The 15,567-nt window shown below is 51.8% G+C and overlaps 1 protein-coding gene across 11 annotated transcripts in view; it reads left to right on the top strand.

The window, feature by feature from the left end:
- Nucleotides 1–1,548: 1,548 nt before the first annotated feature.
- The window catches only part of tnrc6ba (trinucleotide repeat containing adaptor 6Ba), a 53,867-nt gene continuing 39,848 nt past the window's right edge, over nt 1,549–15,567 (top strand). The window contains exons 1-4 of one of the 11 annotated variants that reach the window (XM_042344956.1): nt 1,549–1,633; nt 7,902–8,001; nt 10,385–10,453; nt 12,287–12,357. In XM_042344956.1, coding sequence (XP_042200890.1) covers nt 7,948–8,001; nt 10,385–10,453; nt 12,287–12,357 — 194 coding nt within the window. In that variant the 5' untranslated portion in view covers nt 1,549–1,633; nt 7,902–7,947. Of the gene's footprint in view, nt 1,662–2,910; nt 2,931–3,550; nt 3,707–4,112; nt 4,141–6,382; nt 6,927–7,373; nt 7,560–7,901; nt 8,002–10,161; nt 10,190–10,380; nt 10,454–12,286; nt 12,358–15,567 lie in introns of those variants that run through there. The other 10 variants (XM_042344955.1, XM_042344960.1, XM_042344966.1 and 7 more) reach the window with 10 other exon arrangements.

Below are 15,567 nucleotides of genomic sequence, written 5' to 3'. Positions count from 1 at the left end.
CTGCTCCTATGTTAAACCAAGCTGCCAGCTGTCTGTTTAGGGCAGACACACTAATGAAGGATTTTTCCTGGCTAACAAGCCTCAGTTGTTCACGGCTGTTAACATCTGCTGGGTTTGCCTCGACACCAATGCACAGACACTACACCTGACAGCGATTCCCCATGAAGGGCTTTGAGATGTTTCGATCTTTCAGACGCTCTTTTGCCAAACAGCAATATCAATGGGCGAGCTATGCGGCTTTAGCTGGTTAGACTCCAGCACGAGGCACACTCTGGGCCCCCCACCCAAGCCGTAGCTCTTGCCAACCTGCGCCTAATACTCTCCAGAATTGGAAAAGCGGAATGCGTCCCTCCAGGGAGAGAGAGAGAGAGAGAGAGAGAGAGAGTGCGCACTCCATTCCAACAATCTAACTCTGGGAATTTCCAAGTGTAGTTGGGATGGATGGAATTTTCAGCTTGGATTTGGAGACTCTTAAAGCACATTGACGGGTTTCCGTGTGTGTCAGACACCCGGCCGGTCACGGTGACGGGTTTCCGTGTGTGTGTGTCAGACACGCGGCCGGTCACGGTGACGGGTTTCCGTGTGTGTCAGACACCCGACCGGTCACGGTGACGGGTTTCCGTGTGTGTCAGACACCCGACCGGTCACGGTGACGGGTTTCCGTGTGTGTGTCAGACACCCGACCGGTCACGGTGACGGGTTTCCGTGTGTGTGTGTCAGACACGCGGCCGGTCACGGTGACGGGTTTCCGTGTGTGATAGACACACGGCCGGTCACGGTGACGGGTTTCCGTGTGTGTCAGACACGCGGCCGGTCACGGTGACGGGTTTCCGTGTGTGACAGACACGCGGCCGTCACGGTGACGGGTTTCTGTGTGTGTCAGACACCCGTCTGGTCACGGTGACGGGTTTCCGTGTGTGTCAGACACCCGTCTGGTCACGGTGACGGGTTTCCGTGTGTGACAGACACGCGGCCGGTCACGGTGACGGGTTTCCAGTGTAAAATAACCGTAACCCAAACCACCGTCTCTGTCCAGTGTCAAACATGATGAGCAACACGTGTCAACAGAGAGGGAGCTGGGGAGGGTGGGCGGGGCGAGAGGGAGGGTGGGCGGGGCGCGGGGGAGGGTGGGCGGGGCGAGGGGGAGGGTGGGCGGAGCGAGGGGGAGGGTGGGCGGGGCAAGGGGGAGGATGGGTGGGCTCTCTGGGTGATTGACAGCTCCATTCCCCTATAGCGCGAAGGACATGAGGCCCAGCGAGCCAATGGCGAGAAGGAAAACAATGCAAGAGGCGGCGGCTCGGCCTTGATTGGCACCCAATCTGCCCAATAGCAATGTGAGCAGCGGTGGGCGGGGGTTGATCGGCGTCCAATGGAGTGTCGAGGGGCGGGGAGTGGTGATGATGAGCGACGGCTCTACTGACCAATGGGAAGGCGGCGTTAGGGAGCAAAGAGGCGGGAGGATGGAAAGACGGACGGGGATTGGACGGGAGGTTTCGATGGACGTTGAGACGGGCCAATGGGGAGCGTGGGAGCTGCGGGGAGGGCGGGCCCCGGGGAGCGGGACTTCCTGTGTTGTGGTGCTGTCGAGGGCAGAAAGTTTTCCAACGGCCGTCGCGGTCTCGCGCCGAACAAAGTGAGGCCTCACCTGAGGGGACAACCAGGTCAGCCCCACCCCCCCCACACACACACCCTCACACACACCCTCACACACACCCTCACACACAGCCCCACCCCCCACACACACACACCCTCACACACACCCTCACACACAGTCCCCCCCCACACACACACCCTCATACACACCCCCCCCACACACACACCCTCACACACACCCTCACACACAGCCCCACCCCCCACACACACACACCCTCACACACACCCTCACACACAGCCCCCCCCCCACACACACACCCTCCCACACAGCCCCACACACACACCCTCCACACAGCCCCCACACACACACCCTCCCACACAGCCCCACCCCCCCCACACACACCCTCACACACAGCCCCACCCCCCCACACACACACCCTCACACACACCCCCACACACACACACCCTCCCACACAGCCCCCCCCCACACACACACCCTCACACACACCCTCCCACACAGCCCCCCCCCACACACACACCCTCACACACCCCCACCCCCCCACACACACACCCCCACACACAGCCCCACACCCCCCCCCCCACACCCCCTCATAACAGCCCCCCCCACACATACCCTCACACCCCCACACACACTCTCATACACAGCCTCCCACACACACACACCCTCATACACACCCTCACACACAGCCCTTCACTCACCCCCCCCCACACACACACCCTCACGCTCGCCCCCCACACACACAGCCCCACACTCACCCACAAATACCCCCCCAACATGCTCACCCCACACACTCCAAACTACGCACAACCAAAATAACCCCCAACACACTCCCCCACCCCCCAAATACCCACCCCCACCATATGCACACACACACACACACACACATATACATCACCCTTCTCCCCCCCCCCCTCCCTTTCCTGTGCTTAACACCCCACTTACACCCTTCCCAACAACCCCCCCCACGCGCTGCCTCTCCCCACTGGCGTACAAATCTTCCCCGCGTGCGAGGCGCTATATAAATGCAAGTTGTTGTTGTCGTCGTCGTCTTCTGGTGCTGAACCTTACAATTTATTTCGCCCCCCCCACCCCCCGACCCACCCCCGACCTGACCCTCGAGGCCATTTCTCTCGACCGCTGTACGTATTTCTGCACCCGGTCAGAGGCAGGTTGACAAAGCTGTGGTTTACTCGCTGGCCTTGGGACGTCGTCCCGACGTGAAAGGCGCCGTACAAATGTGATCTTGTTGACGACGTTGTCGTTGTCGTCGTCGTCGTCGTTGTTGTTGTTGTTGGCGGCGGCGGCACTGTGACCGGTAAATAAGTGCGTCGACGTGCGGTGAAAGCTCGGTGCTGTGGAAATGGAGCCCCCTGTGCTCCAGCCCTGGTGCCTGCTGTATTTGTGTATAATTCTGGTGCGCAGATAGGGAATTTCGGCCATTCCGACGTGTTACTATATTCCAGTGTTAGTGGTGATTTTTTTTTTAACGTGAACCTTGTACTTTGACAGGGCAATAAACTCCCCCTCTCTCCCTCCCCCACTGGAAAGTGAATTGACTGTATATTTTGCATTCTTGTCTGTTCACGTGTGCGACAATCTTTTATTACCCCGAACGGGGGGAAAGAATCTCGCGTCGATAACACCGGCTTGGGGTTTGCAAGTTTACTAATTGTTTTGAGAGTTTGAGAAGCTCTTCTAAGCTCTTCAAGTCGGTGGAATGTGCAAAGAGGAAGTGTGCGAAGGGTGTGAGGTGGGGAGAGAGAGAGAGAGAGAGAGGGGGGGGGGGGGGAGAGAGAGAGAGAGAGAGAGGGGTGGGGGGGGAGAGAGAGAGAGAATGGGTTTAAATAAACTGAATGGTTTTTGCTTTGTGGCGAGATTTAACAATCGAGCAAACGAAAGTGAAAGAAACCGAAAAGGGGGGGGGGGGGGGAGCCAGAATCCAAACAAAACAAAACAAAACAAGAAGAGAAGTTATCGTTGGAAGCCTGTGGTTTTGAAAGCAAAAGATGCGGTGTTTACACGAGCGATCTGTGAGCCTGAGAATTTCTCTCTCCTCAGCGGGCGCTCGCTGGCCGAGATAGCAATCTGCGGGTAGACCCACAATCCTGAACAAATAACTTGCATGCTTTCGGGTGCTTATGTTCGTATTCCGCGGAAACGCTGCTTCTTAACCTCAGGAACCCGGTTGTTAGTGGATTGGCGGATCGCTTTTCCGGGGCTAACGATCCCCCTCCAAAGAAAATAATAAGAATGATTCGGTCACTCAATCCACGACTGTTTGTGGGACGCGGCACACACGCATGTTGTTGACGAGGGCTGGGCGTGCTCGGAGCACACAGCCCCCACCCCCCCCCCCTAACCCCACCACACTCTCATGTGAAGATTCCTCCGCTGTTGTAATCTGAAACCGGGGCTTCATGTCCTCTTGGTTTGGTGTGCGTCACCGAGAGTCTGTTTGTGTGTGTATTTTTGGCTCTGTGGCCCGGCTCCACGGAGCTCCCTGGAGCTCATCGCCCGGGTTCGAGGTGTGTGTTGGGTTTAAGCGCTCTGGGTCGCCACCCCGCGCGAGGGGCGCGGTGTAAGTGCACGTTGTTGTTGTTGTCCCAGCCGTGACGTGTGTGCGCGCGCGCGGGGGGGGCATTATATCTTGCCTTTGAACATGTGGTTTATGGGAGACCGAGAAGATAAGCCAAAGTACCTGATTAATCATAATCATCATAATAATCATAATATTATTGTTGGGTGAGGCTGTGTACGTGTCTCTTACGCATATATTGGCAAAGCACTGACCCCTTTTATAGGAGACGATGATAATACGGGTCATAAAATAATCCTGGCATTTGATGAGGTGCCTTTCGGGGGGTGGTGGGGGAGGAGGAAGGTTTCAAAATGTTTCACGGGATACACTGTAAAGTGTCGTGACGTGACTGTGTTTTGTTCGGCCAACACGTCGACAGCCTTCCGTTTCAATGTTTCTTTAGTGTTTCAGCGCTTTGGGACGTCCTCCCGACGTGGAAGGCGCTGTACAAGTGTCATTTTGTTGCTGTCGACTGCCCAACAAGGCGGCGCGGGGGGGAGGGGGGGGGGGGCGTAAGTTTGAGAACGATTTTCACGTCTCGGCAGCTTCCCCTCTTTGTCATTGGCTCAGCCGTATCCAAGACCATAAGAATTTGCTGGCGAGAGAAGAGCGAGGTCCTTCCAGTTCACCTTCCACCATCCTGGCAGTCGCTTGACATCTCATGTCCCAAACTATGTCCTGTATCCCCAGATAATCTCTGCCTTTCAGAGCCGTGGTGGGTGCCTGTTTTAGCCATAAATGAAAAGGAAAGTGCAGTGGCTTTGAGTGGGGGCGAGAGATTGTGCCCGGGTTGCAGTTTGTACTTGTGAGTTGTACCTTGAACTCGAGAACTTTTGTTTTTGTTCCCTTCGAAAAAAAAATTGTCCCTAATCTGCGTGCCGTACCGGGGTTGCGGAGCCAGGGAACGGCTGCGCTCCCGGCACGCTGTTCATTCCCACCCCCCCGTGACTTTCCTTCGCCCACAAAAACGCGCAGTCGCTTCACGTCACAGCGGGTCCTGTGAGGCGCTTTGGGAAAAGCATTCAGGAGTCAAATCAGGAGGCAGTTTTTTTTTTCACCCGAAGGCGGGTGGAAATCTGGAACTCTCTCCCTCCCCCACAAGACTATGGGTTATGGATGGATCCGTTCGCATTTTCAAGACTGTAGTGGAGAGATGTTTGTTAGGTCGGGGTATCGAGGGATATGGGGCAAAGGCAGATAACTGGACTTGAGATACAGATCAGCCATGATCTTATAGAATATCGGAACAGGCTCGAGGGGCTGAATGGCCTCCTCCTGTTCCTACATATGTGTTCCTATGAGAGGTGAAAGGCTCAGTGTCAAAAGCCAGTGCTGTGTTATTATTGAGGGTTATTGTTATTGGACAGTAATTGCTGTGAAGGACTTTGAGATTGCGAGACCGGATAAGGTGCTATGAAAACGAGAGCTCCTTATCTCTGCTGCTCTTGGCAAACGCGGCGGCTTTTATTGCTGTGCGTTTGCAGTGGGAATTTCTCAGTTTGGCTCTCCACATTATTGCCCTTTGGAGGTAATGGGAATGTTTTCTCCTCCCACTCTTTCCCCGGCCTCCGCTCACACACACACACACACACCCTCCGAAGCCCACACACCCTCACTCCATTTTCTGAATAAATTCAACAAGAAAATTCTACCATAATCTATCTTTTGTTTCACTCCAGGGGTCAAATTTTAGGGGAATTAATAAAATGAAACGACGGCAATCCAGGCCTTTGATATGGGGCCCTTTCACGTCGGGAGGATGTCTTGAATCTTTCACAGGGTTTTACCGTACAGTGCAGTTCAGTGACCCTGAGTGTTTTATAGTCGAACGCGGCAGCCAATTTGCTCACGACAATACCATTAAAGGGGCGGTTAGGGGAAAAAATCTTTACAGAGCAGGTGGCGAGTATGTGGAGTGTGGAGTGCGTCGGTATATTCTTTTAAAAGGGAATTGATTGGGATAGATGCCTGGTAGATGCATCCCTGGAGCCTCTGGTATTCCTTGTGTGTTACACAGTTCCAGTCGAAATGTGCCTCACAGAACCCGGCTGCCGTGTTTCGCCCACAAAATGCACAGTCACTACACCCGACAGCGTATCCTGTGAAGCGCTTTGAGACGTCTCATAGATGTGATAAGGCCCAATATCAAATGGAAGGATGATTATTATTATTATAATTAACCAATGGGCCTTTTGCTTTGTTGCGAGTCTGGGGGGTGTCCGTCGGGTCCACGAGTGATGGAAAGGCAATGGCGGGCAAAGAAAATTTTTGGAACTGGACAATGGCAAGAGATGTCAAGGATAAAAATAAAAAAAGTTTTTAAAATGACATTAAGAGGAAAAAAAGAAGGGGTGGAATAGGGCCATTGGTGGTGGAATTGGGGGAGAGGTTATGACAAACGATGCTACAGGAGCTGCAGAAGTACTAAATGATGATCAAATCAAATATTAAGTAAGTTCTTGGCCTCAGTTTTTAGTAAGGAGGAGATGGGAAGTTTATTGGATCTGGAAAGAGAACTTAGCGGTGTTGCAGAGGGAAGTTGTGGACTATACACATCACTACCAGCAGGCAAATAACCTTGCAAACTTAAGCTAAACAAATCCCAAGGGCCAGGATACAGGGTATAGTTTGGGACACGACATGTGAAGCGACTGATGGGAAGGTGGAAGGCAAACTGGATGGACCTTGGTCTTCTTTCTCCAAGCAAGTTCTTCTATACTTAAGGACGGCCGGGTGTGTGGTTGATGGCTCAATGCTTGTGTATTTTTTTTTCAGCGTTAATAGTCCCCGAAATGGATCATTTAACCTGTCCAATTTTGCGCTGCATGTATAAAAGGAGAGAGGCAGAGAGAGAGTAAAAGAAAGATTCTGCGCTCTTGTGAAAAATAATTACAGAACTTCCCCTCGGGTCCCCATTACTTGTCGGGAGGTAAGGACTTTGATGTGAGTTATTCAGCTGGGAGATTCCCTTCACAATCGCTGGCTGCTGCCACTTCAAGCATAACCTCGCAATCTCTCTTGCTGAAATCAATAACAGTCACCACCACCACCACCACCACAGCAAGTAGCTGCTGAAACGATGGCAATTCGGCTCCATTTAACTTATTTACTTGGAGCAATTCGATATTTTCCCCCAGACAAATTTTGGAAAGAGATCGTCTGATTTCCCGCCGCTCTCGCCCCGGCAGCTGTGGAATCTCTCGGCTGGACTCGAGACGCGTGAAAGGAATTGAAGACGTAATCAGAAAAGTTGAAGCTGCGACCCTCTCGGTGATTCTGAGGGGATTGATTGGCCTCAGAGTGGAGACCCGTAGCCTCGCGAGCGAGAGGACCTGGGTTCGATTCCCGGGCAGGGCAAAACCTTGGGCAAGTTTCCTTACTCCACATACGCACGCGCCTCTGTTTACCTCGCAGTAAGCAGGAACCCAGTTGTTCGTGGATTGACGGATCGCTTTTCCGGGGGGGCAGTGATCCCTTCAAAAATAAATAACTAAAATAATACTAACAATTTGCTGACTCAGTCAGTATTTTCTGCGAAGCGCTTTGAGACGTCTCGAAGACTTGATATAAGCGCTCTGAGACGCTACCCTGTGCGGAGGGCGCTATTTAAGTGCAAGTCGTCGTTGTGTCAAATGCAAGGATTATTGTTCCAGGGTTTCCCACGTGCCGATAACCTTTTCCTTCAATCTCTCTCTCCTCCCCAAACAGTAATTGTACAGACGTGTTTGCGGATCTTTGCACAGAACCCCTTCCCATGCAGGTTAATGACGGGTCAAGGCATCAGGAAGAGAATCACAAACCGTACATGGTAAGTGCGGCCCTGCTCGCCCGGTGCCCGAGGTTTGGGCTGTGTGCGGTAGAGCGCTCGTACGCACGCAGCCCTCCGGTAATTGTTGGCCCCTCGCTTCACGGCTGTTTGTGGGCTCGTCCCTGCGTGCAAATCGGCTGCCGCGTTCGTCTACAGACCACATAGTCACTACACTTTACAGTACAATCCTGTGAAGCACATTGAGAGGACTCCATGACGTGATAAGGCGCTGTATAAAATGCTAGGATTATTATTATTACTGTTCAATCTTCTGGCCCGAGCCAAAGCTTGTGGGGACCCCTAGATTATGCAGTGGGGTAACTGCTGGAGTTTAAGCAGTTCAAACCCCCCCCCACATGGTTTGAGCCTTATCCGGTAAGCTTTCCCGCTGCTTGTCCGGCTGGGATCACCCGACCCATTTGTGCATTGGCTTGCAGGGTTAACCGGAGCTGAGTGGGAATAATCCCTGCCCCCAGTTTAATTAAATTCATACTGCGTGGGGAGAGGAAGCATACTGGGTAGTGGTTAAAACATGCAGGGTTTCGAGTCCTGTCGTCTGTAAAATCTAACGCTTGGTATGAGAGTGCGTTGTGTGTGTGTGTGTGTGTGTGTGTGTATACGTTGATGGCCTTTAAAATTACACTGTACCTCTCCAGTGCAGTGTTCATGTTGTTTACACTTGTGTGAAGTTCGCTGTGTGTGATGGGAGTTGTAGGTCTATTCCTGGTGCTTCTATTGACCCGACTGCAGCCCCCAGCATTCTCCGGGTCCCTTGAGAGTGACTCAGAGCAGTGTGTGCCCACTGGGTGGGTCTGACTTCCTGCTCTTCCTGTCTGCAAGGCAATAGGCTACAGCTGCCAGGCCCCAGCTGGGAGACCAGTGCACTCACACACACTCGCTCACTCACTCACTCACACACGCTCACACTCTCTGAACTGGCTGCTCAGCCATCAGTGGGCAAGCAGCTTGCGCAGAAGGCTTGTCACTCCAGTGGTTTGGGCTGCGTGTGTGTGTGTGTGTGTGTGTGTTACAGCGCTCGCACACAGCCGTCCCAACGGTTTCACAGCAAGAAACGGCACACAAAATAAATCTGCTTCCTCCCCACCACCACCACCACCACCACCACACGGACACTCACACACGCACACACGCACACACGCACACGCTCATCGTCTGTCCTTTCACTCAGGGACTTTCTTAATGTCAAACCACATTCATAACAGACTGTTTCTTCTGATGTTGCTTCTCTTCTCGTCGCTGCTGCTGCTGTTTCTAACCCCCCCCCCCCCCCACCCCTTTTGTGGTGTTTTGCACGTTTCCCTGGTGTTTCACCTCCCCATGTCAGCAACCCAACCCCCCCCACCCACCCTCACCACATACACACAGCCTGTCACTGTCTCCCAGAGGTGAGGGGCGGGGGGGAGGGAGCATATAAATTAGTGTTGATGTCTTGGTTTTACAAACAGACTGAAAATCCTTTCAACCCCCCCCCCCCACCCATCCCCACCTCCGCAGGTGGGTCATACAATACAATATGGATTTCATGTCAGGAAGGTGAGCACAGACAAAGCAGGTTAAGTTTACATCTGGAACCCGGGGTGTCTGACACACAGGGAAACAGATTCCCAAACCAGACTGAGTTCCACAAGCCACCTACACATGGAAATTTCCCTGTGTCTGTAATACAACACAATGCACACTCTTGTCAGCAGTAAAAAGGCAAACGGGAGAGGTTTATTAGAAGTCACACACTCTACCGGGAAGCAGTGATTGAAGCAGAATCATATCAATCGATTTTTAAAAGGAATTTATTTGAAAAGTGTAAAAGCGTAAGGGAAAACGCGAGCGAGCAGGGAGTGGACTGACTGGAGATTGGAGCACTCGTGTGTGAAGGGCGCTCGGTAAATGCAAGTTGTTGTTAGGTCTCTTTCAGAGACTCCGCACGGGAGCGTATGGGGCCAATAGCTTCCTCTGTGCTGCAAAATTCTGAGTTGAACACTACCAGTCAATAAAACAAATGCCGTTTGCCTTTGTGTGCACGCTCGCACACGCGCTCGCACACGCACTGAAGCTGTAGCTCGTCATGAGCTCAATGCAGGGATATATCCAATGCGAGGATTATTATTATTATAAAGTTGACTCCCTCCATTTTACATCTAGATGTGAGACGTCTCGAGGACCTGATAAGGTGCTGTATCAAACGCAAGGATTATTATTATTACTATTATCGCCGCTTCACGACTGACCTCGTGTTTGCCCACTCCCCGTCCGTTCACAGATTTAATTGCCGGTAACCAAAGCGCCCTGGCAGCAATTAAACCATCCGATGTTCAAAGCTGTGTGTGTGTGTGCGTAGAACGAGGGATGTTTTTCTTGTTGGCAGGAGATGGAAAAGATGACAGAGGAGGGGAGCGTTCAGTCCAGGGAGCAGGATATCAAAGCCCAGTTGCAGGTAGGTCAAACAGCCTTGCTATCTTCCCGCCATCGATCGACAGAGCGAGCAATAGATCTGTCTGTGACATTCACAGCCACAGGAATTTCTCCAACAACAACAAACAACAACAAACACTGCTGTGCGCAATTACCTGCTGCATTTCGCCCACAAAACACATAGTCACTGCACTTTACAGTGTATTCTGTGAAGCGCTTTGAGACATCTCGACGACCTGATAAGGCGCTGCTGTATCAAACACAAGGATCATTATTATCATTATCCTGGCATGAAAAGGGAGGACGTGTTTGTTCATAGATGTTTTCTCTCAAACACTTCCCCCTCGGCTTGTGGGGGAAGAATCTGTCACAAGGGTGGAGGGTGTACAAAGGACAGAAGCCCAGCAACACTCTGTGCTTTCACAGAGAGAGAGAGAGAGAAAGAGCCAAGTAACTTGACCTAGAAAGAAAAGTTTCATCAATGGCATCCAGAGTATTTGTAATTCTGGAAACGTTAGCCTGGCTTGAGCCAGGAGGGTGTGGGTTCAAGCCCCCCACGTTGGGTCTTTGAGGCTCACAGTCTAGGCTGATGCTCCAAAGCAATGCAGGGGGAGCCCTGTATTGTCAGAAGTGCCGTACTTCGGATGAGATGTTAAACTCTGTGCCTGATCAGATGGACGTTAAAAGATCCCGCAGCACTATTGGAAAAGAGAAGAGAGCTTGTTTCCTGGCTGACAATCCCCCGGAGATATGTGTGTTTGTGTGCGTGTGTGTGTATATATAATATTTATATAATAAATGAGGTCGTCCCCTTGATGGCTGTTTGTGGGACATGTTCATTACGAGTGCACAGTCACACCACTTCACAGCAAACGATGTTTCAGTGTGATAAGGCTGCATCAAATACTTAAATGTAGGATCTGTCTGTAAGAGTAATAATAATCCTTGTATTTGATATAGCACTTCATCACGTCTTTGAGACGTCTCAAAGCGCTTCACAGGATGTACTGTAAAGTGAATTGACTGTATATATTGTGGGCAAGTAACTAAATGCAGGGGCCCCTGTTTTTCAAATCCAGCGTCTTTGCACTGAGATTGGTAGTGAATTTAGCCTTAGCAGCCAACAGTTTTCACCTCTTCCTGTGTCCGTGGCTTGTGTACTCTCGTGAAAAACATCCCGAGCTTGCCCACACAGCCGCCCAACTTGCTGTGTCCGGATTTCGTACCCTCTCCGTTTGGCTTCAGACAGAAAAGTAATAGTTTTAGGGATTATTAATTGACTAAAGTGGGATTGATTTGTCGGTCCTGACCTCCAATGCTGCCTTTCTAATTGATTGGCTTGCTGCGTCTTCTATCCACCATCTGATATATGTGTGTGTGTATGTGAGGAGCAATTTGCCTCGCTCCCTCCCTTGCCTCCTTCAAGGTCCTCCTCTTCAACCGGGTCTTCTGCCACCGTCTTCTCCTACCCCCTGCCTTTCCTCCACCCCTCCCCGGTCCCAACCCCCAGTTCGGGTCCAAATCCCTGATTGTCCAGCGCCTTGGGACGTCCTCCCGACGAGAAAGGCGCTGCGTGAATGACATTTGTGGTGGTGGTGGTGGTTGTTGTCAGGGTGAAGTGGGAAGGGGAAGCCAAGAGCAGCCACGCACTCGCTGTGTTGGTGCTTTGGCATGAGTGTGTGTGAGTGGTGGAGAGAGGAGGCTGATGTCTTTGTTAAACGCTGATTAAATTCACCTTGTCTGTGCCAGGCAGGTTCCTGGGACCCCATCCCCGACACTCGACTCCCCCCCCCCCCCCCCCCCCCCCCCCCCCCCATGTAAGCTGGTTGCTAAGACCTTGCTGTTTCCCTTCCAGATTGGAAGTGAAGAACTTTCGCAGGATTCATATGGCAGCATATCCGAGGCTCCTAGTGAAGAGAACTGTGGGTGAGTACAGCAGAATGCCCCGTAAACGCACAGGCGACCCACTATCCGCACGCCCTCTTATCTGCACGGCCTCCAAGATGGAAGCGAGCTTGGCCTGCGACGTCGGTGGCCATGTTTAGACGGGCCAAGAGATTACCAGCCTCGCAGTTTCTCCCGAGCAGCGTGGCCGTGGGTGAACAACAATAAAATGACATTTACACAGCGCCTTTCACGTCGGGAGGACGTCCCAAGGCGCTGGACAGTCAGGGATTTGGACCCGAGGCACGTGAGTAAGCTAGTAAGCTCAGTGTGTTTGTTCAGCAGTTTGTTTCAGGCACAGTGTAGGATTAGACCCTGGAGAGAGAGAGAGAGAGATAGATAAGAGAGTGTTACCAATGGAGTCAGTAGTGGAGCTGATCTCTCTGCTTCGAGCGTCACATCGCAATTGCAACACTCTTTACACCATTCATTCATCAATGTTCTGGTTGGAGCCACTTGAGCCAGCCCTTGGTGAAGCAGTATACCCTCCAGCCATTAGCACAGTTTAGCCTTCCCGACAGGCCCTCCTTCCTTCATCAACCCCATGCCCCTCAAAGCAGAGCGGTATCAATGGGGCAAAGTCGGGTAATTTGAATTAGTGTCTAATAACCGGTTCGAGGGGGCTGAATGGCCCACTCCTGTTCCTACGACCTGCTGCTTTGTCTTAACTGCTGAAGCTTCCTCAGCTTGAGATGGTACAGTGTCGGCCCAGGACCCAAGTTTCCGCTCAATCAGTCAGTCAAACCCTTCACAGCTTGATTCGCTGAGGGCCTGTTTGCACAGCGCCCGACTCTGAGAGACTATAGCTTCGCTCTTTCTGATCGACCTCATTTGAAGGCGGCTGGTAAAGTCCAAGGCACTGGTGAAAGCCTTTGGTGTTCACCCAATAAAGACACCCAGAACAGACACACACACACACACACACACGCACCCCGACTGTGTTGCAGAGTTGCCTGGGACATTCCCAGCTCAGGGCGGAAACTAAACAACTCGGTGACTTTGGGCTTCGGGTCGTGTAAATTTGTCCACTATCCGGGCCCGTGGAGCGAATAATAAAACCCAGTGTACTTTCATCAACGGGCTGCCGGGCTCTGCTCTCTGAAATGCGCAACACTGCTGGGATTGTGTGCTTGCCAACTCCTGTTTAATAGAGGTGTGGGGGAGGGTTGGGGTGGTGGGGGGGGGGGGTGAGAGAGAGAGAGAGAACTGGAGAGACTTTCTGCGTATTGTTGCCAAGAAAAGCAGCACGGTATTAAAGCTTTAACCCGGTGAGCACTGAATGGACAGTCTGGCTTTCGACATTTCCTTTGCTCCAAGTCGTCAAACTGTTTTTTTTCCTTTCTGTCAATTTTTTTCCCCCCTTGTGGAGTACAAGCATGGCAGATTTCTTCATTAGGCCTCTTTGATTCAATCGGTTACTGGTATTTTGTTTCTCCCCCCCCCAGTCCCTTTCCTTCCTATTCCCTCTCTACCCCCCACTTCCAAGGCCTTAAGCAGGTGTTTGACGGTTTCCGACTTGCACTGAAACAACAACACATGACATTTACACGGCTCCTTTCCCGTCGGGAGGACGTCCCAAGGTGCAGGACAGTCAGGGATTTGGACCGGAGCTGGGGGTTGGGATCAGGAGGGGTGGGGGAGGGCAGGGAGGGAGGGAGGGTAGGGGTAGGAAGGCCTAAACAAGTAGAGAAGTCTCAAAAAGAAGTTTCAGGTGCGATTATTGTCAGGTGTAGTGACTGCTTTTGTGGCACGAGTCTCTTACGATGCAGAGATGTCACCGCAATCACAAACACTGCCACGAGATGAGCTGATTCATGGTCCTGCTGCCAATATAATAATTACATTTGATACAGCGCCTCATCACGTCGTCGAGACGTCTCAAAGCGCTTCATAGGATTTACTGTAAAGTGAATTGACTGTATATTTTGGGGGTGTATTTTGTGCGGCAGCCAATTGCGCACAGCAGCGTCCTCACAAACAGTTGAATGAACAAATTATTATTATTTTGGAGGGTGGTGGGGGGGGGTATTAAAACCCCCAGAAAAGCGATCCGCCAATCGACTAAGAAGGGAGAGGAGGAAGCACTTTTGAAGTGTGGAGTGGAGAGAATGGGGCACTTTCAGCCCGGAAAATAATTGTTAAAGGAATCGGTTTCCTCTCGTGAATCCAGTGGCCGGGTTGCACGAGTGATCCACGTTCTGGGCCCCTTTTGGCCCTGTTGACGGAAGCTTGGAGATGACCGGGAGCTGCCCAAACCTGGGAAAGTGCTGCTCCGACACTCTCCTCTGTACTGTGGTCCTGTGGTCAAGTCAATTGCTTTGTGGAGAGGGCTTTGAGGCATTGAAAAGGTGTGAAGTGTTGTTGTGTGTTGACGAATCCTGTTCTGCTGAATGTGCTCTCACTGACATTAGTCAGAGTCGGGTATTTATTTTTCTCTCTTAAAATAAATATTTCCTTTCTTGACCTCTCTCATTCCCTCCTCCTTTCCCTCGATCATTCCGTGAATGAATTGCTGGCTGGCTGGGGGAGGGAGGGAGAGAGGGAGGGAGGCAAGGAGTTTAAACGGAGCAGGAATCCCCTGGATGGTTGGTGAAGAGGAACACAATCGAATCGCTGAGGTGGGTGATTCACAACTTAGAATGCAGTCACACAATGGAGAGGGGGGAGAGAGAGAGAGAGAGAGAAGAGGAGAGAGAGGAATAAAGTTGAATGCGGAGTGTAAGCGGGGGTGGGGGTGGTGGTGGGGGGGTGTGGGGGTGAAGTGGGTGTTGCTGCAATTTAGACAAACCACAAAACCCCACAATGGTTCGTCTACAGTAACTAGTATTGTCCTTCGCGTAAAGTGAACTCCTCAAAGCCCTTTACAGAGCAAAATTGGTTAGAGAGTGAAGTGAGTGGTGGTTGTTTAAGGCAAAGGCACTCGCTGGCCTGGAGCAGAGGTGTGAGAGATGAGGGCAGTTGCTGACAGACTGCCGTATTGCAACATTGCCTTGCGGCTATTTTGCCGGAAAAACGTGCCTTTTTCTCTCTCCTGGTTTGCTTGCCCTGTTTTCTGTGTTTTATTATTAATAATAATAATCCTGGCATTTGATACAGCGCGTTGATATAGCACGTTGTTGAGACGCCTCAAAGCGCTTCACAGAATACACCGCAAAGTGAATCGACTGCGTATTCCGTGGGCGAAACGGGCAA

Source organism: Callorhinchus milii, unplaced genomic scaffold (assembly GCF_018977255.1).
Source record: "Callorhinchus milii isolate IMCB2004 unplaced genomic scaffold, IMCB_Cmil_1.0 Scaffold31, whole genome shotgun sequence".
Taxonomy (NCBI): domain Eukaryota; kingdom Metazoa; phylum Chordata; class Chondrichthyes; order Chimaeriformes; family Callorhinchidae; genus Callorhinchus; species Callorhinchus milii.
Note: the sequence above shows the minus strand (reverse complement) of the source record. Positions and strands in the feature narration are given on the sequence as shown.